Raw genomic sequence first — 22355 nt, 5'->3', positions numbered from 1 at the left:
TACCTTCCCGCCGGAGCGGTACCTATTTATCTACTTGAACTTTGTTTTTGTTTTTTTAAAGATATTTATTAAGGTTTCAACATATTACAAAATATGCAAAAAAAGAAAAAAGAATTAAAGAGAAAAAAGTAGAAAATAAAAATACAAGATAAAAACAATTAAAAAACAGATTAGTCTTTCCATGTCTTATCTTTCATTTGCTTGTTTCCCCGACCTCCTAACACCTCCCTTTTTGTATTCCAGTTCAAATTAGTTAGTTCAGCAAATACTTTCCCTCTTTAATTTTATCTTAATCTCTTATCTTAAAATATGATAACTTTAAATCTTCACCTGTTAACAATCCATTTTTACATATTCCTTTTAACATTGCTGCTAAAAACCACTTAACCTCAGTCCAACATCATTCTAACATTCATTAATTTTGCAGTATTTCTGTAAATAGTCTTTGAATTTCTTCCAATCTTCTTCCACCGACTCTTCTCCCTGGTCTCGGATTCTGCCAGTCATTTCCGCCAGCTCCATATAGTCCATCACCTTCATCTGCCATTCTTCCAGAGTGGGTAAATCTTGTGTCTTCCAATACTTTGCAATAAGTATTCTTGCTGCTGTATCTACTTGCACTTTGATGGGCTTTCAAACTGCTAGGTTGGCAGGAGCAGGGACCGAGCAACGGGAGCTCACCCCATCGCGGGGATTCAAACCGCCGACCTTCTGATTGGCAAGTCCTAGGATCTGTGGTTTAAACCCACAGCGCCACCTGCGTCCCTCTAATCTTAAGTATAGCTCTCTACATTTCCACATCAGTTGCTGTTTCTTTCCTGTGAAGCCCTATGAAAACTAATCAGCATTTTGGTGTGAATTTCTTGTAATATACCTTATAACACATTCGTATGCAGTCATGCCTAATACAGTTGTACCTTGGTTGTCGAACGGAATCCGTTTGACTTCCGAAAACGTTCGACAACCAAGATGCGGCTTCCAATTGGCTGCAGGAGCTTCCTGCAATAAAACGGAAGCCGAGTCGGACGTTTGGGTTCCAAAGAAGGTTTCCAAACCGGAACACTCACTTCTGGGTTTGCGGCGTTCACGAGCCAAAACGTTTGATTTGCAAGGCGTTCAGAATCCAAGGTATGACTTGTACACATATTTTTGAAAATTGATTTCCCCTAATACAACACATTTCTATATATTATTTTGATTTGTGTGTTTTTATTTCCGCATTACCCCCGTATTCTTGTGCATATTATTTTGCTGCATTGCAAAATTCAGAGAAGTAGGTTCCAAAGGAGGGCTGCGTTTCAGTTCTCATATTGTTATGGGAAGTGTGAATTAGGTGTGTTCGTCTTTAAATGCAGACTGAATCAAATTTCTCCACAATCCCTAACGAAGGGGCCAAAAGCCAGCTCAGGAGGACAAGGAGGACTATGGACCGCTCTACCTCCTCTCTTCTAGCCTTGAACCCTTGAGGGTAGGAGGCAAGGGAAGGATAAGTTAGTGACGGATCATCTGCAACCTGCATCTTAAACATTGGGATTGTGAATACAAATTATCAAGCAATGATCAATTGACCACCATAAGGAGGAATTAGCCCAGGTGCAGGGAATCTTTTTCAGTCTGGGGTGAGAGTCCCTTCTGGGCAATTTTCTGGGGGTGAGCACATGGTGGTCAGCGCCAGAGACAAAAGTGCACAGAGCAGCAAATGTGAATTTTACCTTCACACAGCACACAAGGACATAAGGTAAGCCTACTGAATCAGGCTATCTAGTCCACCATTGGACTAGATAGTCCAGCATTCCCATTGGCCAACCAGGTTCTTGGGAGAAACCTGAGGGATGTGAAGCACATAGCAATGAAGTACAACATTCTTAGAATGGACATGCTAGTGGATGCTCTGTGCCAGCCAGGAGTCTTGTTATATATTAACACACCACGGTCTTTTATTCCAGGTTTTTGCCCAGAACTTTGTGGGGGACATTCCTTGGGTGTCGGCCACAGTAGTGGGGGTCACAGGGCCCCGTTTGTACCAGGTGACACTCGAGAACGGACGCTTGTTGGACAATTAATGAGTTGCTGCGCCATAAAAGATAACAGATTTGGACAACATCCCGGAATTGGAACGGAGCTGAGCTGGTAAAAAGCTGATCAGATGAAGCTGAGCTGATAAAAAGGCAGTTGGAAAAATTTTATATTAACAAAGCTGTATTCGGCAGATGAAAGTATATGGTGTTTGACATGAATGAGAATCCTGGACCCAGGGACAAAAAATTACCAAGCATTAATATCAAGATGTGGAAAATAAAGAAACGACAAGGAGAAGCAGAACTAAGATGCGGAGATATGTTCTAGAGATCCAGACCGTGGGGAGCCCCAAGAAATTAATAAATACGATTTGAACTATAATTTGATCTTTTTATTTTAGTTTTTTAGTTTTTAATTTAAGTATTATGAAAAATACTTATTTATTGGATTTATTGGAAAATCAATAAAAAATATTTTTTTTAAAAAAAGAGAACGGACGCTTGTGGTGCCGGCCCATAGACCAGCTAAGGCGCAGGGTTGGGGATTTGGACACTACCGCTGTGCCCCCAACTATGGCCCCAGCTCCGGAGCAGTTGTTAATGGAAGGCGAGGCTCCACCTACATCTTCCTCAAAACTGCGGACATGGAGCCGAGCCAAGTCGTTTTGGTGGGTCTGCCTGGCTCTCCAGAGACTCAGACCACTGCCATGCCTGACCGTCCACCGAGTCCGCTCGCGGCAGTTCCTTCGACAGCAGCGGAGCCAGGGAACTCGGGCTCAACGCCACATTTGGTCACACTACAGTCGCAGCCAGAATCGGGCGGCCATCCAGACTCTGATACTGGGCCTTGGCGGTCCGGCAGGGTTTCCAAGCGTCCAGCTTATTTAAAAGACTATGTTCACCGGACAAACTGCACATGTAAAGCTGTATGGTGAATAGGGTAAATTAATATGTGATGGTGAGTCTTACAGGCAATATAGTTGATAGCGAAACAGTTATGCCTGCGAACTTGTAAAATTGGAATTGATATGCTTATGTCCCTGACTGAAACCAATAAGGGTATTGCTGTGTGTAATGGAACCACTATGATTGTAATTATTGCCTTATCTCGGTGGGGAGGGGAGTTATGTATTGAAGTTCTCACCCCGGCCACCAGGGGTATCGTGTATATAGTTTTCACTCAGGTCCACGTCAGTTAATTTAGGCAGGAAACCCTGGGTTGTTGTTGTTACAATGTTGACAGCCAGCTGCCTATAAAAGCAGGCCGGCTGAGCTGTTTGATGTTCAGTTCAGTTCCAGTTTACTTATAAAGAACTACTCGGAGAAATCTCTGTGTTGTTTGCTATGTCCACCCACTATTTAATAAGTCTAACTTCCTGTTTCCTCCTGAGCTGGGACAAACTTTCTCTGCATGTGACTAGAGGCCTGTGTCTGTGAGGCCTAATCTGGGGAAGACGAGTACACCATCTTCTTTAGCTTCTCTCTCTTCTCCATTTTGTTTTTCTACATGTTAGCAGAAGTGACTGCCTGTCATCAGTCACTTGGAACTATTATGGGATAGTTCCACATGTACATATACTTTTGTAACCTAAGTCTGCCTTCAGGTATCCAACTGTGAACTGAATGATTGTGAGTAAACTAGTTTTATATTGACTTTAATAAGATTGCCTCTTTTTAAGAGGGACGAGATGGGATCTTACCAGGAATCTTATATTGAGACGAGCCTGCAACAAGCTAACCGCTGTGCATTTAAAGGGGAATGCTTAAACTCTGCTAAGCCGTAGAACTTGCTAACACAAGTTAGGAAGGATATCATTAAACAATATATCCTCTCCTGCCTCCCTGAACATTCCCACAAAACCGACACGCAGGAGTCAGGACTCAAGCATAAGGGCATTCTCCCTTACGGTGCAGTGGCGTCACAACGGGGGGGGGGGTGTGCCCTGGGTGCCATGTCTGGGGCGGGTGACAAGGCACCCCACGGGGCCTTGTGGCAGCACGAGCAGCCACCGTGCTGCCACAGCCGCATGTGGAGGATCCTCTGTTCGCGGCTGCAGCCGTGAGCAGAGGATCCTGGCGCCAGCAGGAAACCGCGATGCCACACATGCGCTGTACATAACAACACCGCACATGTGCTATACATAACGGTTTGCTGCGAGCGGCGCCGCTCAAGTTGCGAGCAGAAGATCCCGGCACCATTCGTACAGCGCTGGAGTGGTGCCGGCGGCAAACCGCTATGTACAGCGCATGTGTGGCACCTCTAAGTACAGCGCATGCTGCACATGCACCGTACATAGCGGGTTGCCGCCCCGGGTGTCACAACGCCTTTGTTCACCCCTGTTCCTGTGACTTCCAGCAATTCGAAAGCATCACTGCAACTGTGGAGCTGGAGCATAGCCATGTCATGGCTATAAGCCATTGATTGCATACCCTCCAACATTCCTCATATGGAAATAGGGACATTGCTCACTCCTCACTCCAACTGACCCTCCTCGAACCCCCATTGCCGTGCCCCCTCCCCCACAGAGCATTTCCTATCCGACGAAGGGTGAGTGCCACCCCCCACTTCACCAGCACACCCCCACCCTCCACCGCCCACAGAAAACCCATCAATCCTGGTTTCATTTTATTCTTTGGTAGATTGACAACAAGAAAAACACACTCCGATAAATAAATTTGAGAAAGGGGCAAGATTAGATGTTGACGTACAAAGCGTTTTTAAATAAAAAAAATTCAAGACTTCTTTTTCTCCGCTCCCCCTTTCTTCCCACCCAGGCCAGCCCTGCACTCTGCCTGCCCCTCAGAGCCAATGCCTCATGTGGGGCTGGGCCTTGGCAGTGGCAGAGAAAGGCTGGGAAGGGGTGAGGAGGTGTGGAGCTCCTTCCCCACAGAGCAGCATCTGACACCTTGCCCCTGGCAAATGCTGGACACACAACACTTGAAGCTGACCCAGAAACTTCAGCGGGTACAGAATGCTGCAGCGAGGCTCCTCACGGGGTCCCTGCCATGGGAGCATATTCACCCAGTGCTTTACCAGTTGCACTGGCTCCCGGTGGAGTACAGGGTCAGATTTAAGGTGCTGCTTTTGACCTTTAAAGCCCTATGTGGCCTAGGACCCTCGTACCTACAGGACCGCCTCTCCCGGTATGCCCCACGGAGAGCCTCAAGGTCCATGAATAGCAACACCCTAAAGGTCCCAGGCCCTAAGGAAGTCAGATTAGCCTCAACCAGAGCCAGGGCCTTTTCAACACTGGCCCCGGCCTGGTGGAATGCTCTGCCTCATGAGACCAGGGCCCTGCAGGATCTGATTTCTTTCCGCAGGGCCTGTAAGACAGAGTTGTTCCACCTGGCCTTTGGCTTGGAGCCAATTTGATTCCCTCCCTCTCTTTCTTCTTTCTTTTTTCTTTTCCTTTCTCCTCCTGCGATGAGGCTACATTTTAATATTTTAATGTTTCAATATTTTAATGTTGTATTTTAATTTTGTTTTTAAGTTGTAATCATTCAACTTGTTTTTATTATTGCTTGTTAGCCGCCCTGAGCCCGGCCTTGGCTGGGGAGGGTGGGGTATAAATTAAAATTATTATTATTATTATTATTATTATTATTATTATTATTATTATTAACACTTTGCCCTGGCTTTTGAGACTTGAGGTGTTTATTTTTTGGGCCCCACCTTATTTCTGTGACTGCAAGTTTTTTTGAAACAGTTTTAAACATTGTGTTTTAATGTTGTAACGCGCACCTGGACCTTAGAGTGAAGGATGGGTTGCTAATAATAACAATGGGTTCAGATATCTCTGTGGATTGCTGTTTCCATGTGCACATTTGGGTTCCCTCATCCATACATAGGCACTTTCAATTTTATGTCTCCAAAATCTATGTCAATGTTTCCCATTCCCACTAGTGGGCGGTGTGCTTGGTGAAATATATTTGCATTGTCTGTTGCTGTCCCCTCCTCTAAATCGGCACTTCTCTGCCCACCATAACTTCTAGAAACCTCAGATCCATTATGGGCATGCCTGCAAGTATTTGTTGATTTTATTTTTTTAAGGAGAGGACTGATCTGTTGCAAAAGGTATTTTCTTGGAGCAATAATGGTTTCTCTCTTCCTAATGTTCACAGACTCTTCAGAATCCATATGCAAGAGGCCATGAAAGCTCAGACTCGTTTTTATATACTAGTCAACAATATTTCTTCCACAAATATTAAGTTGCATTCTCTTTTATTTTATTGTAAGTAGACAAGGTATAGCAATTTATAATCCTTTTAAAAAATAAATTTGTTTTCTGTTCTGTGTCGTCTTTCTGAGCATTGTCTTCTCTTTTCCCCTCTTTTTGTTTTGTTCCTGTAAAACAAACAAACACAACCACACACAATTTTAAAAAATGCAAATGAGTTACCGGCACCACAGGTATTCCCCATTCATCACAGTCCTACAAAGTGGTCCAGAATGATACTCTGACTGATTGCATCAGCCACCACCAAGAGATCCAGGAGATTCATCAGGGTCTCAGCCTCCTTTGTCTTCCAGGGAAGATCATCCACTGGAGCAAGGAGAACCAATGTTGTATAGATTGCCATACATCCAGAATTTCCTGGACATACTCAGTATTCAGCCCTCATAAACAGCGTCTGGGCAGAAATCGCTTAAATGTCCAGGAAAATCTGGCCATATGGCAGCCATGTTGGTAGTGTGTCCAGATTTCCACTTTTTGAAATATGGCAACCCTATTGTTGTACCCTCTACACGTTTTGAACTACAACTCCCAACAGCCCCAGCAAGCCTGGCCAATGTAGAGAATTATGGGAGTTGTAGTCCAAAACATCTGAAAGGCATTACATTGGCTACCCCTGCCCTACAGAAGGCAGAGCAGTTTAAGATTTCAAAACTAGGATAGACATCACAACGGAAGAGATCCAAATAACCTGCCTTCATCCAAGCGTACGTAGCAGTCACGTTGTCCTGATACATCAGATTTGGCCAGGGTCAAATGATTTGACACTGGTCAGTAGTATCAGTAGGACTAAGGTGTTCCTTTAAGAGAGGTCTGACTGACTACTGCAGACTTTCCTCCTCCCACAAACCTTTTAAGTTGAGTTCGCACCCAGTCTGCATCTGTACTGGAATTATTTTCAATGTGTTTTTATTGCTTTATCACTTGTTGCTCTGCAAATCTGTCTCCTTTGGGAGGAAGGGTGGGAGATATCAATGTAATAAATAAATAAACTTGCCCAACAACAGCTCCTTTAAGATTAGATTGCCTCATTTCAAAGGACTTCTCTTTAACTGACAAACGGCTGTTTTCCACGTTGGAAACGTGGAAACCACGTTGACAAGTTTTAAACGGGGAAGGATTAAGAAGCTTTAAAAACCTGCAACTCACCCTAAGAGACCCTCTGCAAGTTGACATCCCCTTTGATCTCCAGAGCCCGGGCGCTAAAAAAGGGTATGCGGTGGACGTATTTCAGGAAGTCTTTACTATTGACAGTTACCTAGGGAAAGAATAGAACAAGAAAGTGACAGCACAGGCAGATTTAGGGCAGCACGACCAGTACCTCCGCATAGGGTGCCGAGCAATTGTCATCTAAGACATGTGCCCTCTCTGAGGGATGTGTGGAGGGTGGTGACATGAGAATGGGCCTTTTCGGTGATGGCTCTCTCCTTGTGGAATGCTCTCCCTAGGGAGGCCGGCCTTACAGCATCATTATACAGTGGTACCTCGGTTTAAGAACAGCCCTGTTTACAAACTATTCGGTATACGAACTCCGCAAAACCGGAAGTAGTGTCCCGGTTAGCAAACTTTACCTCTGTCTAAGAATGGAAGCCAAACAGTGGAAGGGCACCAGCGGCGGGAGGTCTCATTAGGGAAAGCGCGCTTCAGTTTAAGAACAGCTTTGGTTGAAGAATGGACCTCCGGAACGGATTAAGTTCGTAAACTGAGCTACCACTTTATATCTTTATGCAACAACATTTTTTTTCGCCCAGGCTTTTGCATGTAAATTTGGAGGGTTTCAGACATTTGTTGTCTCTTTTTAGTGGGTGAGATGTGTTAATCCTGCGAAAAAGCTACTAATCAGTAGAAATAATCATAACTATCATAATAATGACTACCACTAGGAGTCAGTAAAGTTGTTTTGATACAGGAGCGAGAGGTCTCATCGCCTAGCTCCCATTAGCAGCCTCGCCCCGCGATGTTCTCAGCTAGCTGCTGCCTCTGAACTGTTTTCAAAGGCAGCCACACATGGCCAGATTCTCTCTGTCCAAAAGAAATCATTGTTAGGAAGCCAGTCTCAGAAATGCTTCATGCCTCAGAGGCTTTTTGCACCTCCAGTGACAAAGATGAGTTCACTAGGAAGATGAATTCATACTTTGAAACATACTTTAGATAGGAGAGGGAAACGTGCCTTATCTAATATATTAACATTAGGGGCTGTGTGTCTTCTGAAAACAAGGAGTAAAGGTAGCTCAGAGCATGTTTGCATTCGCTCATCCTTGAGAGTATTTGGGGATGCGAAAGAATAGGAGAAGCAAACTCAGAAGCTTTATGCTCATCTATGCTCTTGAGAGTCCCATGGACTTCAAGAAGATCAAAGCTATCCAATCTGAAGGAAATCAGCCCTGAGTGCTCACTGGAAGGACAGATCGTGAAGCTGAGGCTCCAATACTTTGGCCACCTCATGAGAAGAGAAGACTCCCTGGAAAAGACCCTGACGTTGGGAAAGATGGAGGGCACAAGGAGCAGGGCTTTTTTTTCAATCGGAACTCACCAGAACTCAGTTCCAGCATCTCTCAAGAGGGCGCCATTGCCATTCGAAGAGAACGAGGGGGCGTTCATGGTGAGTTCTGGCACCTCTTTTTCTAGAAAAATAGCACTGCCTAAACATAAAGCCGGGACACAGGTGGCGCTGTGGGTTAAACCACTGAGCCTAGGACTTGCCGATCAGAAGATCGGCAGTTCGAATCCCCGTGACGGGGTGAGCTCCCGTTGCTCGGTCCCTGCTCCTCGAAAGCACTTCAAAGTGCAAGTAGATAAATAGGTACCGCTCCGGCGGGAAGGTAAACGGTGTTTCCGTGCGCTGCTCTGGTTCGCCAGAAGCGGCTTAGTCATGCTGGCCACATGACCCGGAAGCTGTACGCCGGCTGCCTCGGCCAATAAAGCGAGAATAAAGTGCCGCCACCCCAGAGTCGGTCACGACTGGACCTAATGGTCAGGAGCCACTTTACCGCTTTACTTTACTAAACATAAAGCCATCTTGCCCATTACAGAAAAAGTAAAGCCATCTTGAGCCACGAGAATTAAAAGCCCACAGGCCATGAGAAGACTGTTTGATGAAGAATAGATATGCCCCACCGGCAGCCTCACCCTGTAGCAGTCGCTCATGACATCGATGATCATCATAAAAGTGGCCCCTGCCTCGAAAGGAATGGGCCAGCGTTCCTCTTTTCCCCAACCTCCGTTTTGCTTCGTATTGCAGACCACCTCGTTTTCGTTCATCCGCGGGTTGAAGTGGAAGACGATGTCGCCATTCTCGCCCAACAGATTAACAGTGAACGCGAACCTGAAATGCGATATTGACACTGAAGCTACGTAGGAGGAGATGGTACTGAAGGGAAAGGTGGGGTGAGGGGGGTTAATAGCGGAGGGGTAGTGGGAGAAAGGGGTAGTTTGAGGCTGAATTAAGAAAGGATGTCCTGAAACTCACCTTAGAACGATAGAATCAAAGTTGTAAGGGACCCTGAGGATCATCTAGTCCAACCCCTTGAAATGAAGGAATGTGCAAATGTCCCATATGGGGATCAAATCAGCAACCTTGGCATTATCAGTGCCATGCTCTAACCAACTCAGCTACCCAGACTTTGGGATAGGATGGGCCATTAAAGCTTATTAAATACATACTGGTGTATAGTGCTAGAGAAACTACTTAACGCAAAGGTGGCTGTAGTTTTCACCTCCTTAAAATGTGTAGCATTTCAATGCACACAAGTATCTGCTTTAAAAAAAAGGGTGGTGAAATATACTCGGAGTTGAGAGTGGATTTCATGCTCTTTATTCCCCTCATAGTGCTGAGGAGGAATGGAATTTCCCCCACAATATCTGCTTTATATACATTCTTTACACAATGGGCTGCACGTGATTGGCTAATTCCGGGGTTCTCCTGTAGGCCAATCAGGTTGTGGATTCACTTCCACCTGGAGCTGGATTGGGTGGCTCCTGCGGACCAATCAGACTGCTGCATTGTTCTAGGACCAATCAGACCGCTGCATTCTGGATCCTGTTGTTCTAGGGCCAATCAGACTGCTGCATTTTGGATCCCATTCAACTCAGTACATAACAGGTGGGGAGGTTTGCTCACCCCGAGGGCTACATTTGCTTTCTGGACAACCTTCTGAGTGCCCCCCCCCAGTGGTGGGCAGGGCCAGAGGCAAAATGGAGGAAGGAGTTGTACTTATTTAGTAATATAGTTTTACCTGTTGCGCAGCAGATTAGTTTCTCCATCAGCCTTCACCACCTGGTGTCCTCCGGATGTTGTTGGATAGCACCGGGTTGCTGAAGGCTGTCCTACATCCACTCACCCATCCATCCCCATCCTTTACCCAGGGAAGCAGAAAATGCATGATCAGAGTTTGAGGGCCAATTCCAGCCAGGCAAAAACACTCTGGATATGAAGCAGGGCCAGTGAACAGTGTGGCCCGTGGAGAGCTCCAAGGGCCAAATGCAGAGGCCTGGAGGGCCGCATCCGGACCCCAGGTCTGAGTCCCCCATACTAAATTGTCACAGGGTGGTGGTGTGATGTGTAGCCAGTGCAAAAAAAAAAAAGTGACCTTTTAAAAGCTGCACAGAAGAATTCTGGTAAGTGTGATTTGTCCTGAAGGGGTGGGAAAAGTTGTGACAAGTATTGACACCCTGCAAGGGAACATTGGGCAGGGAGCAGCTATAGAATAAACTCTAGCTTTCTTTTAAAAATAACAACTTTTGATAGCAGTCATTATTGAAAGGAAGTTTTGACCAGTACAGGCTTTTTAGCCCCAGCACTTTCCTCAGGAAGACCCAAATTTCACCACTGAATCGGAGCAACTGGAAATAGGGTTTTTGGGGGGTTGCCATTTGCTCCAATTCACTTGGGTTTTCCCAGGTAAAACATGGGTTTCCCCCGGGAAAACCTGAGGACACAACAAACAAACACTCGAACACAGAGCTGGAAAGCCTGGGCAGTTGCCTCGAAAGCATGAAAGCAAAGGTGAATGTGAATGAGCCCTCAGTGCTGCTCATAGTATCTTTTCTATGTGACAAAAAGTCAAAATATAGTCTGAAGAGTTAATCTCGGTGTGGTAGAGGGTTTGGGCTCCCTAAGATAACTTTTGCCTGTTGTCTTTGTCCATGGAGTTTTCTTGGTAGGGATACTGGAGTGGCTTGCCAGTTCCTGCTCCAGGTGGATCACATTTGGTCAAAACTCTCCACTATGACCTGTCCATCTTGGGTAGCCCTGCACGGCATAGCTCACAGCTTCTCTGAGTTATTCAAGCCCCTTCGCCATAGCAAGGCAGTGATCCATGAAGGGGATCACTTCATTCCCAGTAGTGATGTATGGAAGTGAGAGCTGGACCATAAAGAAGGCTGATCGCCGAAGAATTGATGCTTTTGAATTCTGGTGCTGGAGGAGACTCTTGAGAGTCCCATGGGCTGCAAGAAGATCAACCCTCTCCATTCTGAAGGAAATCAGCCCTGGGTGCTCACTGGAAGGACAGATCCTGAAGCTGAGGCTCCAAGACTTTGGCCACCTCATGAGAAGAGAAGACTCCCTGGAAAAGACCCAGATGTTGGGAAAGATGGGAGGGCACAAGGAGAAGGGGACGACAGAGGACGAGATGGTTGGCCAGTGTTCTCGAAGCTACCAGCATGAGTTTGACCAAACTGCGGGAGGCAGTGGAAGACAGGAGTGCCTGGCGTGCTCTGGTCCATGGGGTCACGAAGAGTCGGACACGGCTAAACAACTAAACAACAGCAACAAGAAGAAGATAACTTTCTGACTTCAGCCTGGGAAATTCTTTAGCAATAGGAGAAAGATTGTAGGAGGGGTAAGGGCATTTGTTGAGGGAAGGAGGGCATGGGAGGCAAAGAGGAGGCACACAGGGAGACATACCCTTTGGCGGAATACAGGACCTGCCCTATGATGCAAATGGACATCCCCCCACGCAAGGGCGCGTGAAAGTATTGCAGAAAGGGAACACTCTGTGGAGCAGAAAAACAAAAATCATCACATCCTTGTTCCTATTCTCCAAAATGAACTATACATTTATCATCATCATCTATTATAAATCTCTACTGGAAGTAAAGGTAAAGGTAAAGGGACCCCTGACCACTAGGTCCAGTCGCGGCGACTCTTGGGTCATCTTGCTTTATTTGCCGAAGGAGCCAGCGTACAACTTCCAGGTCATGTGGCCAGCATGACTAAGCCACTTCTGGCGAACCAGAGCAGCGCACGGAAATGCCGTTTACCTTCCCGCCAGAGCAGTACCTATTTATCTACTTGCGCTTGATGTGCTTTCGAACTGCTAGGTTTGGCAGGAGCAGGGACCGAGCAACGGGAGCTCACCCCATCGCGGAGATTCGAACCGCTGACCTTCTGATCCGCAAGTCCTAGGCTCTGTGGTTTAACCCACAGCGCCACCTGCGTCCCCTACTGGAAGTAGTTAAGTTTTAAAAATCAGGAGGGTGCTTCTCAAATATGCACACTTGGTCCTAGAGTTGGGGACACCCTAGGCAGAGACCTTAACTTGGGAATAAACTTAAAGCCCCTAGGGGACCTCAGCTAGGGGAGCAAGGGTTAATTCCTCCTCCATGCCCACCACAGTCCCAAAAATTATCAGGTCTTCCAGCTAATGCTATTCTATTGGCTTTGGGGTTGGCGGGAGCCCAGCATGTTAAATGCAAAGATGCATTTAATACATAGCTGTCAACGTTTTCCTTTTTTTAAGGGAAATTCCCTTATTCCGAATAGGATTCCTCGCAAGAAAAGGGAAAAGTTGACAGCTATGATTTAACCTCCTCCTCTGATTTGGAGAGGAGGAAGGAATGTGAGCCACATCACTGCTGTGGTTAACTGGAAGTCAGTGGTTAGGATTTGCCATTAGGAAGAACTTTCTGATGGTAAGAGCTTTTCGATAGCGGAACGGACGCGCTCAGAAGGTGGTGGACTCTCATTCCTTGGCGGTTTTTAAGCAGAGGTTGCCTGGCCATCTGTCATGGGTGCTTCAGTTGAGATTTCTGCATTGCGGGGGTTGGACTAGATGACCCTCAGGGTCCCTTCCAGCTGAACCATTCTGTTATTCTATTATCTTCGCTTTCCCTCCCCCCCCTTACTGTGCCTTGAACAGCCTGGCAGACAAAATATTTAAGGAGACAAGCTTTTCCCATCACCCAATTCCATGCTGGGATCCTTTGCAGATGACCACAGTGCCTGGAGACAGACAGTCCACAGCAGTGATTAGAGCAGGAATGACCAATAAAACAAAAAAGCAGGCACTGTAACTCTTCAGCCATTTGACTGTTTCCCCAATGGCACTTTCCTCCATTGTCCCGCCAGGCAGATGGATGACAACTTCAATTCCATGCCAAAGCTCTGCCTACTTAGTTTCTGCATTTCCTATATGTTTGAATCAATATCTGATCCTAGCTGCAGGTCGCCATTCCACCTGCAAGCTTGGTCAGGTTGCCTGCAAAAACTCTGCTGTGAAGGAGGCAGGAAAGGGACTGCAAATCTGCTTGGCCACTTATTTAGAGATCTGCTTTAGAGATCTGCCTCACCGTATGAGATGCATGCTGTCATTTAGAAAGCTCCAGCTTTGTGCTGCATGTTGCACAAACATACCGTATTTTTCGCTCTATAGGACGCGCCGAACCATAGGAGGGGGAGAACGGGGGGGGGAATTCTCCCCCTCTCTGCTCAGCGCCCCTTCAGCAAAGCGGCAGGAGAAACGGAGCCCCTTCCATTTCTCCTCCCGCTTCACTGAAGGGGCGCTGCGCAGAGAGGGAAAACTGTGCAGCGCCTCTCCAGCGAAGCGAAGCCTGGAGAGCGAGAGGGATCCCTGTGCTCCGGGGGCTTCAGGCGGCTTCGCGTTGCTATCGCTGAAGCCAAGGACCTTGCATTCGCTCCATAAGACGCACACACATTTCCCCTTAATTTTTGAAGGGGAAAAGTGTGTCTTATAGAGCGAAAAATACGGTAATCTATTGAGAAGATGCCCACGCCACCCTTCTTCCCATTGCAATCCCAACAGCTTTCATCTATTAAACATCTTATTTCTATACTCACTGGATGCAAAATAGGTGAGGAGAAAGCCATCTTATAGCACTTGCTGGAACTGACCGAATGATTCTCCACCTTTTTCTGCCCTCCAAAGACGCAATGAAAGGAGATGCTTATATAGAATTAAGTTTCATTTCCTCAGGAAGCAAAACGTGTGAAAGCAAAACCACCAGGACTGTTTTACCTTTAAATGAGACGGTTCTTGGAAATCTGCTTTGCTGCACAAGCATTTTCCCCCACCTGCACTACATTGCCCTGTAACTGGTGTCAGCAATTTCAAAAAGCTGACAGAACTGTGGCTTTTACTTTTTTAAAAAATACTATTGTTTGATGACATACCTCTATGCTCTTTGGAAGCCCAGAGCACTTACTTGAATTGTTATGATTTTTCCTTTTATTCGTGATTATTTATTGGGGAAACAAAGTGCTTTCATTCATTAGGAAGCCGTTTTTAAAATTTAAATTTGAAGAAATGTTTATGGGTTTTGATGCTTTTCTTTGTTGTTTATAATAATAAATGTGAGAGAAACGGGATTCTTTCTGGGTTAGAAAGTTTGCACAAGTATTAAGGGAACATTGGGCAGGGAGGAGATATAGAATAAACTTTAGTTTTCTTTTTAAAATAACAACTTGCATGAACAGTCATTACTGAAAGGAAGGGTATCCCTTACAAATACTGAAGATGTATGGCCCGATAATAAATGTTGGAAATGTAAAGAGACTGAAGGTACATTCTTTCACCTTTGGTGGACGTGCCCAAGGATTAAGGCTTTCTGGGAAATGATTTATAATGAAATGAAAAGGGTATTTAAATATACCTTTCTGAAGAAACCAGAGGCCTTTCTCCTGGGCATGGTCGGCCAAATGGTGCCAAAGAAGGATAGAACTTTCTTTATGTATGCCACAACAGCAGCAAGAATACTTATTGCAAAGTACTGGAAGACACAAGATCTACCCACTCTGGAAGAATGGCAGGTGAAGGTGATGGACTACATGGAATTGGCGGAAATGACTGGCAGAATCTGAGACCAAGGAGAAGAGTCGGTGGAAGAAGATTGGAAAAAAATTAAAGATTATTTACAGAAATATTGCAAAATTAATGAATGTTAGAATGATGTCAGAATGAAGTTAAGTGGTTTAAGCAGCAATGCTATAAAGGTGTATGTAAAATGGATTATTAACAGGTGAGAATCCAAAGTTATAATATATTAAGTTAAAGGATTAAGATAAAAACAAAGAGGGAAAGAAATTGCTGAATTAACTAACTGAATTGGAATACAAAAAAGGGAGGTGTGAGGAGGTCAGGGAAGCAAGGAAATGAATGTAAGGTGGAAAGATTGATGTATTTTTAAAGTGTTTTTTATCTTTTTTGTATTTTGTATTTTTCTTTTATTCTTATTTCTGTCTTTTTTTCTTTTCTTTTTATTTATGTAATTTTTTTCTTTGAAACCTTAATAAATATCATTTTTTTAAAAAAAACAAATACTGAAGATGTATGGTTCTGTTACTGTTTGTATGGTTATGTGTTAAGATAGTTTGTACAGATGTTCATGATAAATCTATGTATATATTGAAGAAAGAAACGTAACGTACTGCATTCTGTGAATCAGTATAACGTCTTCTGGAAAGGTTCCACCTTCTGTATCATGTGTGTTACATCAGTGGAGTTTGCTGCCTTCTTAGTAGTTTGGTTTTTATCCTCAGCTGAACACCAAAATGCGTAGCTAACCCAGGAACAGGGAACATTCCCCTCTGAGCAATCATCTGTGGGTTGAGCACAAGCCAGTAATGGTCAGGGCCAGATGCAACAGCAAACATAGCAATAAATCTTAATTCTACCTTCACACCGTACACAAGAACATAAGAGGAGCCTACTGGAACAATCCAATGGCCCATCTAGGCCACCATCCTGTGGTCACAGTGGCCACCCAGATACCTATGAGAAACCAGCAAGTGGGACCCGAGCCCAAGAACATTCTCCCCTCCTGTAGTTTCCAACAGCTGGTATTCAAAAGTAATATTGCCTCACTGTGGAGGTGGAGAATAGCCATCATAGAATCATACAATTGTAGAGCTGGAAAGAACACCAAAGGACATCTAGTCCAACCACCATCTTTTTTACCTCTGGGGCACATCTCAGGGCCAAGTCTCTGTGATTTATTCTAGCCTAAGTATTTTTGTGGGGAACATTTGTTTAAAGGTGGATGAGGGCAGATATCAGTCTAAACAACTTCTTGTGATGTTGCACTCCACTGCACATGTTCCAGCTTGTCAATATCCTTCTGAAATTGTGGTGCCCACACAGTACTGTGGTACCTCAGGTTACATACGCTTCAGGTTACATACGCTTCAGGTTACATACTCCGCTAACCCAGAAATAGTGCTTCAGGTTAAGAACTTTGCTTCAGGATGAGAACAGAAATTGTGCTCCGGTGGCACAGCGGCAGCAGGAGGCCCCATTAGCTAAAGTGGTGCTTCAGGTTAAGAACAGTTTCAGGTTAAGAACGGACCTCCGGAACGAATTAAGTACTTAACCCGAGGTACCACTGTACTCCAGGTGTGGTCTGACCAAGGCAGGAGTGCTACTATTGCCTCCCTTGAATAAAACCTAGAATAGTGTTAGGGGGTTTTTTTGCTGCTGCATCACACTGTTGACTCATGTTCAGCTTGTGGTCCACTAAGACCTCTCCGTCCTTTTCACATGTACTGCTAGTAAGCCAGGTGTCCCCCATCTTATATTGGTGCCACTGGTTCTTGCTGCCTAAGTGCAGAACCTTGCATTTGTCCCTGTTGAAATTCATTTTGTTAGCTTGTGTCCAGGTCTGCAATCTGTTAAGGTCATTTTAAATCTTGATTCTGTCTTCTGCGACGTTAGCTACCCCTCCTAGTTTGGTGTCATCTGCAAATTTGATGAGCATCCCCTCAATTCCCTCATCCAAGACATTGAGCAACAACAGGCCTAGGACAGAACCCTGAGACACCCCATTTGTCACTTTTTCCAGGATGATGAGGAACCATTAATGAGCACTCTTTGGGTTCAGTCACTCAACCAGCTATGAAAAAAAACTGAAAACCAAATGAACACTAGGCCCAGATGGTGTTTCTTCAAATTTCTACAAGAAGTTTAAAGATTTGATTCTTACTTTTTTAATTAATTTATTTAAAAAATTGGAATGGTGAAGAAATACCAGGCACTTGGAAACCATCTCAAATAATTTTGCTTACAAAACTAGAATGTTTATAATCTTTTTTATTTTAGTCGGTTATAATTGTTCTCTTTCTTTTATATACATTATAAAATGAAATAATAAAAAACTTTACAAAAAGAGAGTAAAATTAAATAAACACTTTTAAATCTACAATATATTAGACATCTTACAGCTGTGACTCCTGCACTGCAGGAAGGTGGACTAAATGATCCTCGTGGTCACTTCCAACTCTATAATTCTATGACTGGCAAGCATCAAAGCCTTATATAAAAAGCTATGATTTGTTCTGAAGAAACCAGAGGCCTTTCTCCTGGGCATGGTCGGCCAATTGGTGCCAAAGAAGGACAGAACTTTCTTTATGTATGCCACAACAGCAGCAAGAATACTTATTGCAAAGTATTGGAAGACACAAGATCTACCCACCTTGGAAGAATGGCAGATGAAGGTGATGGACTACATGGAATTGGCAGAAATGACTGGCAGAATCCGAGACCAGGGAGAAGAGTCGGTGGAGGAAGATTGGAAGAAATTTAAAGACTATTTACAGAAACATTGTAAAATTAATGAATGTTAGAATGATGTTGGAATGAATCTATGAGATTTTAGCAAAAATGTAACAAAGATTTAAGAAAAATAGACTGTTAATTGGTGAAAAGAGGGAAAGTAAATTTATATTAAGATCAAGATACATTTCCAGGATAAAAATTTTGAAGAGAGGGAAAGAATTTGCTGAAATGGATAATTGACTTAGAATACAAAAAAAGGGAGGTGTGAGGAGGTCAGCAGGGAAACAAGCAAATGAAAGATAAGTTATGGGAAGGTTTGATTTTTTTTAAAAAAAAAATTGTTTCTATCTTTATGGTTTTTTTTATTGTGATGTGTTGTTTTGTCATTGTTTAATTTGGTGTGTTTTCTTTTGCCTTTTTGTAAACTTAAAACCCTAATAAATACTATTTTTTTAAAAAAGCTATGATTTGACCTAAATGTCTAATGCAAACAAACAGGAGCGCAGGGAGGATGAGGAAGAGTAAGGGTGGTTTCGTTGGAAAATCAAAGGACAGCAGTCACTGGATATTTCCAATGATAGCATGCATTGAATGAGTGGTTAAATTCATGCTTCTCCCATTTATTTTACCATCTATATCAGGCATGGTCATCTGGTCCACAGTGCCTTTGAATCCGGCCTACTGCCTCCCATTCTCAACCCTGTCCCACCATGCAACAATAATTACGCTTAGATTAAAAAAAAAAAAAACAACGAAGATCATGGCAACTGGTCCCATCACCTCCTGGGAAATAGAAGGGGAAGAAATGGAGGCAGTGTGAGATTTTACTTTCTTGGGCTCCATGATCACTGCAGATGGTGACAGCAGCCACGAAATTAAAAGACGCCTGCTTCTTGAGAGAAAAGTAATGACAAACCTAGACAGCATCTTAAAAAGTAGAGACATCACCTTGCCAACAAAGGCCCGTATAGTAAAAGCTATGGTTTTCCCAGTAGTGATGTATGGAAGTGAGAGCTGGACCATAAAGAAGGCTGATCGCCGAAGAATGGATGTTTTTGAATTATGGTGCTGGAGGAGACTCTTGAGAGTCCCATGGACTGCAAGAAGATCAAACCTCTCCATTCTTAAGGAAATCAGCCCTGAGTGCTCACTGGAAGGACAGATCCTGAAGCTGAGACTCCAATATTTTGGCCACCTCATGAGAAGAGAAGACTCCCTGGAAAAGACCCTGATGTTGGGAAAGATGGAGGGCACAAGGAGAAGGCGACGACGGAGGACGAGATGGTTGGACAGTGTTCTCGAAGCTACCAGCATGAGTTTGGCCAAACTGTGGGAGGCAGTGGAAGACAGGAGTGTCTGGTGTGCTCTGGTCCATGGGGTCACAAAGAGACAGACACGACTAAACAACAACAAAAAAGCTTCCATTTTCTATTTTGCTAATTTCTTTCTGTGAAGTTCCTGTATTTTCTAAACAGTGAAAATGAAGATGAACTTTTCATAATAAAACAAAAACTAAGCATTTCCCCCTTTTTGTTTTTGCATGGCAAGCATTTTCTTTGAACATGGCTGTGAACACATTGCCATTTACTCTGGCATTCCCACAGCTGGCATCTGAAGCCATGTACACATGATATAAGCAAAAACTGCAAGGTTTTTAGCGGGGGCAGTTAGAATAAGATCTATGATTTATTGATGTAAACCCCCAAAATGTATTTTCCATAGTTAAGTTTTTACCTCTGTCTTCAGTACATTTTATTTTATTGCTATGGCTAGCCGCTGATGCAAATAAAGACTCTTCTTCTACATATTATCAGCCACAATCCATATCTATCATGTAGTTTCTTGATAAATGCTGCTGTTTGATGTGTCTTCCCAGCTTTCATCCAGTTTCAGGATGTAAGCCATGGTTAAGCTGAGGTGTGTACATTTGATGCAGCCATTGTACATGCACAGATGACAGCTTTATGAATGGGATTTGGAGGGATTGCAGGCTCATGAAAACCAAGCAGATAATGCTCCTCAGGTGAAGACATCCCTGCCCCCTCTCTAGTGTGTACTGCCATGTGCAAAAGCAACTTGAAATGTGATAGGTAGGGGGAATGAGCTGTAGTTTAAGCTGCTAATGACCCCCAGCTTTAAGTCTGAACTTTACAATGACCTGGAGAACCAAAAGTTCTAAAGGTTTCTTTTCCTTTTGTTATTGCATGACCCAAAAAAAATTCAGTACAGTCCACTCTTGTTTGCGAGAAAGTTAAAATCTTGCTATATAAGGACATGTTGGAAGGAGATGCTAGCAAAAAGGAAACAACAAGGAACTCTTGAACTTCCTCTCCAGGTCATGTGAAAGTGCAACTCTTGCAAGGAAAACGAGAGATGAACTACAGTAACTATCCATGGCTCATATTGGGTTATTTTGGAAATAACTATCTCCCTAATAGTTATTAGGACGCGGGTGGCGCTGTGGGTAAAAGCCTCAGCGCCTAGGGCTTGCCGATCGAAAGGTCGGCGGTTCGAATCCCCGCGGCGGGGCGCGCTCCCGCTGCTCGGTCCCAGCGCCTGCCAACCTAGCAGTTCGAAAGCACCCCCGGGTGCAAGTAGATAAATAGGTACCGCTTACCAGCGGGAAGGTAAACGGCGTTCCGTGTGCTGCGCTGGCTCGCCAGATGCAGCTTTGTCACGCTGGCCACGTGACCCGGAAGTGTCTCCGGACAGCGCTGGCCCCCGGCCTATAGATGTGAGATGGGCGCACAAACCCCAGAGTCTGGCAAGACTGGCCCGTTCGGGCAGGGGTACCTTTACCTTTACCTTTATCTCCCTAAATCCAGAAGCAGTTGGGCTAATTTCCTAGCCAAAGTGGAGTTTCATGCACACACATGCACACAAACACAATGGACAGTCTGTGATGATCACTTGCAACAATCCTGCCAGATCCCTGGCAGTTTCATGTGGTCAGCAGACATCTGTCCTGAGTGACCTGGGTCCATAAAATTCTTAAACAGGATGCACCATCCATGGGCAAAAAACAGGGGCATGGGGTGGAGTCCCTCAGTAGAGGACCCTTAAGGCAAGAAGGTCTTCTGCAAAGGAGTGACCTTTCCTCTCAATCAGCAGTTTCCAAGGGTGCAGCTATAAAATACAGCCAGAGATTAGGGGTCACTCTTGCAAGTCTGCAAATCTATCAGCTTTTGACAACTATATCTGCTCAGGAGAATTCCCATAAATTTATTTATACTCCTAAATATTCCATTAGTTGTCTCCTCTGAAATACAAAGTGGCAGAAACTGATACAGTGGTGCCCCGCAAGACGAATGCCTCGCAAGACAAAAAACTCGCTAGACCAAAGGGTTTTCCGTTTTTGCGTTGCTTCGCTAGACAAATTTCCCTATGGGCTTGCTTCGCAAGATGAAAACATCTTGCGCTTTTTTTAAAAAAAGCCGCTTGAAGAGGCGCAGTTGCGACGGACCGTGCTTCGCAAGACGAAAAACATTGCAAGACGAAAAGACTCGCAGAACGAATTCTTTTCGTCTTGCGAAGCACCACTGTACAGCATTTTATATAGAACAAAAACCACATAGGGCAGCTGCTGAAACTATATTTAAAAAACCAAGCAGTGGATAATGGCAGCACCTAGCACAAAGAGTTGTTGTTAGGCAACAAAATTGTTTTAAAATGGTTTAAAGAAGATCCAATACTGGAGGCAGAATAATTAATCATAACGAAAAAGCTTAAATATCTCCTATGGTTTAAAGAAAACTATTGGGAACTTAAAAAACAAATAAAATAAAACCTAAATACAGCAACAGTGTTTTGTTTTGTTTTGTTTTGTTTTGGCTCCTATGATGTAAGTAATGGGCCCTGCCTGCTAACCTGCTCCCTAAAATATCATTGGTTTGCTCATTTCTATATACAGTGGTGCCCCGCAAGACGAATGCCTTGCAAGACGGAAAACTCGCTAGACGAAAGAGTTTTCCGTTTTGGAGGTGCTTCGCAAAACGAATTTCCTATGGGCTTGCTTCGCAAGACAACAATGTCTTGCGAGTTCCTGCTGGTTTTTTTTCCTTTCCCCCCCCTTTTTCTAAGCCGCTAAGCCGCTTATCAGCTGATCCGATCAGCAGATAAGCTGCTAAAAGCCGCTAAAAGCCGCTAAAAGCGCTAATCCGCTAATCCGTCAATGGGCTTGCTTCGCAAGATGAAAAAACCACCAGACGAAGAGAATCACAGAATGGATTCTTTTCGTCTTGCGAGGCACCACTGTATAGGGTGCCTACATTATGCATGTGCAAATGGCTTTAGATACCTACAGTGGCACCTCG

At 44.4% G+C, this 22355-nt stretch overlaps 1 protein-coding gene and 1 long non-coding RNA gene across 2 annotated transcripts; both read right to left on the bottom strand.

Annotated features, from left to right (window-relative positions):
* Positions 1-6223: 6223 nt before the first annotated feature.
* LOC309536982 (galectin-9-like) lies at positions 6224-14490 on the bottom strand. The gene is made up of 5 exons (XM_082231414.1): positions 14334-14490; positions 12162-12250; positions 9383-9578; positions 7403-7511; positions 6224-6363 (listed from the first exon to the last, which is right to left on the bottom strand). The coding sequence occupies exons 1-4, from the start codon at positions 14361-14363 to the stop codon at positions 7404-7406; spliced, it is 423 nt and encodes a 140-aa protein (XP_082087540.1). The 5' UTR covers positions 14364-14490; the 3' UTR covers positions 6224-6363; position 7403.
* Positions 14491-18503: 4013 nt separating this feature from the next.
* Positions 18504-21326, bottom strand: LOC309536710. Its single transcript, XR_014221709.1, has 3 exons — positions 20842-21326; positions 19448-20465; positions 18504-18769 (listed from the first exon to the last, which is right to left on the bottom strand). It is a non-coding gene; the product is annotated as an uncharacterized lncRNA (long non-coding RNA).
* Positions 21327-22355: the final 1029 nt, after the last annotated feature.

The sequence above is a fragment of the Podarcis vaucheri genome (assembly GCF_965113315.1).
Source record: "Podarcis vaucheri genome assembly, chromosome: 7".
In the NCBI taxonomy this organism is placed as follows: Eukaryota; Metazoa; Chordata; class Lepidosauria; order Squamata; family Lacertidae; genus Podarcis; species Podarcis vaucheri.
The sequence above is the reverse complement of the archived record's forward strand: the minus strand, read 5'-3'. Positions and strand labels throughout refer to the sequence as shown.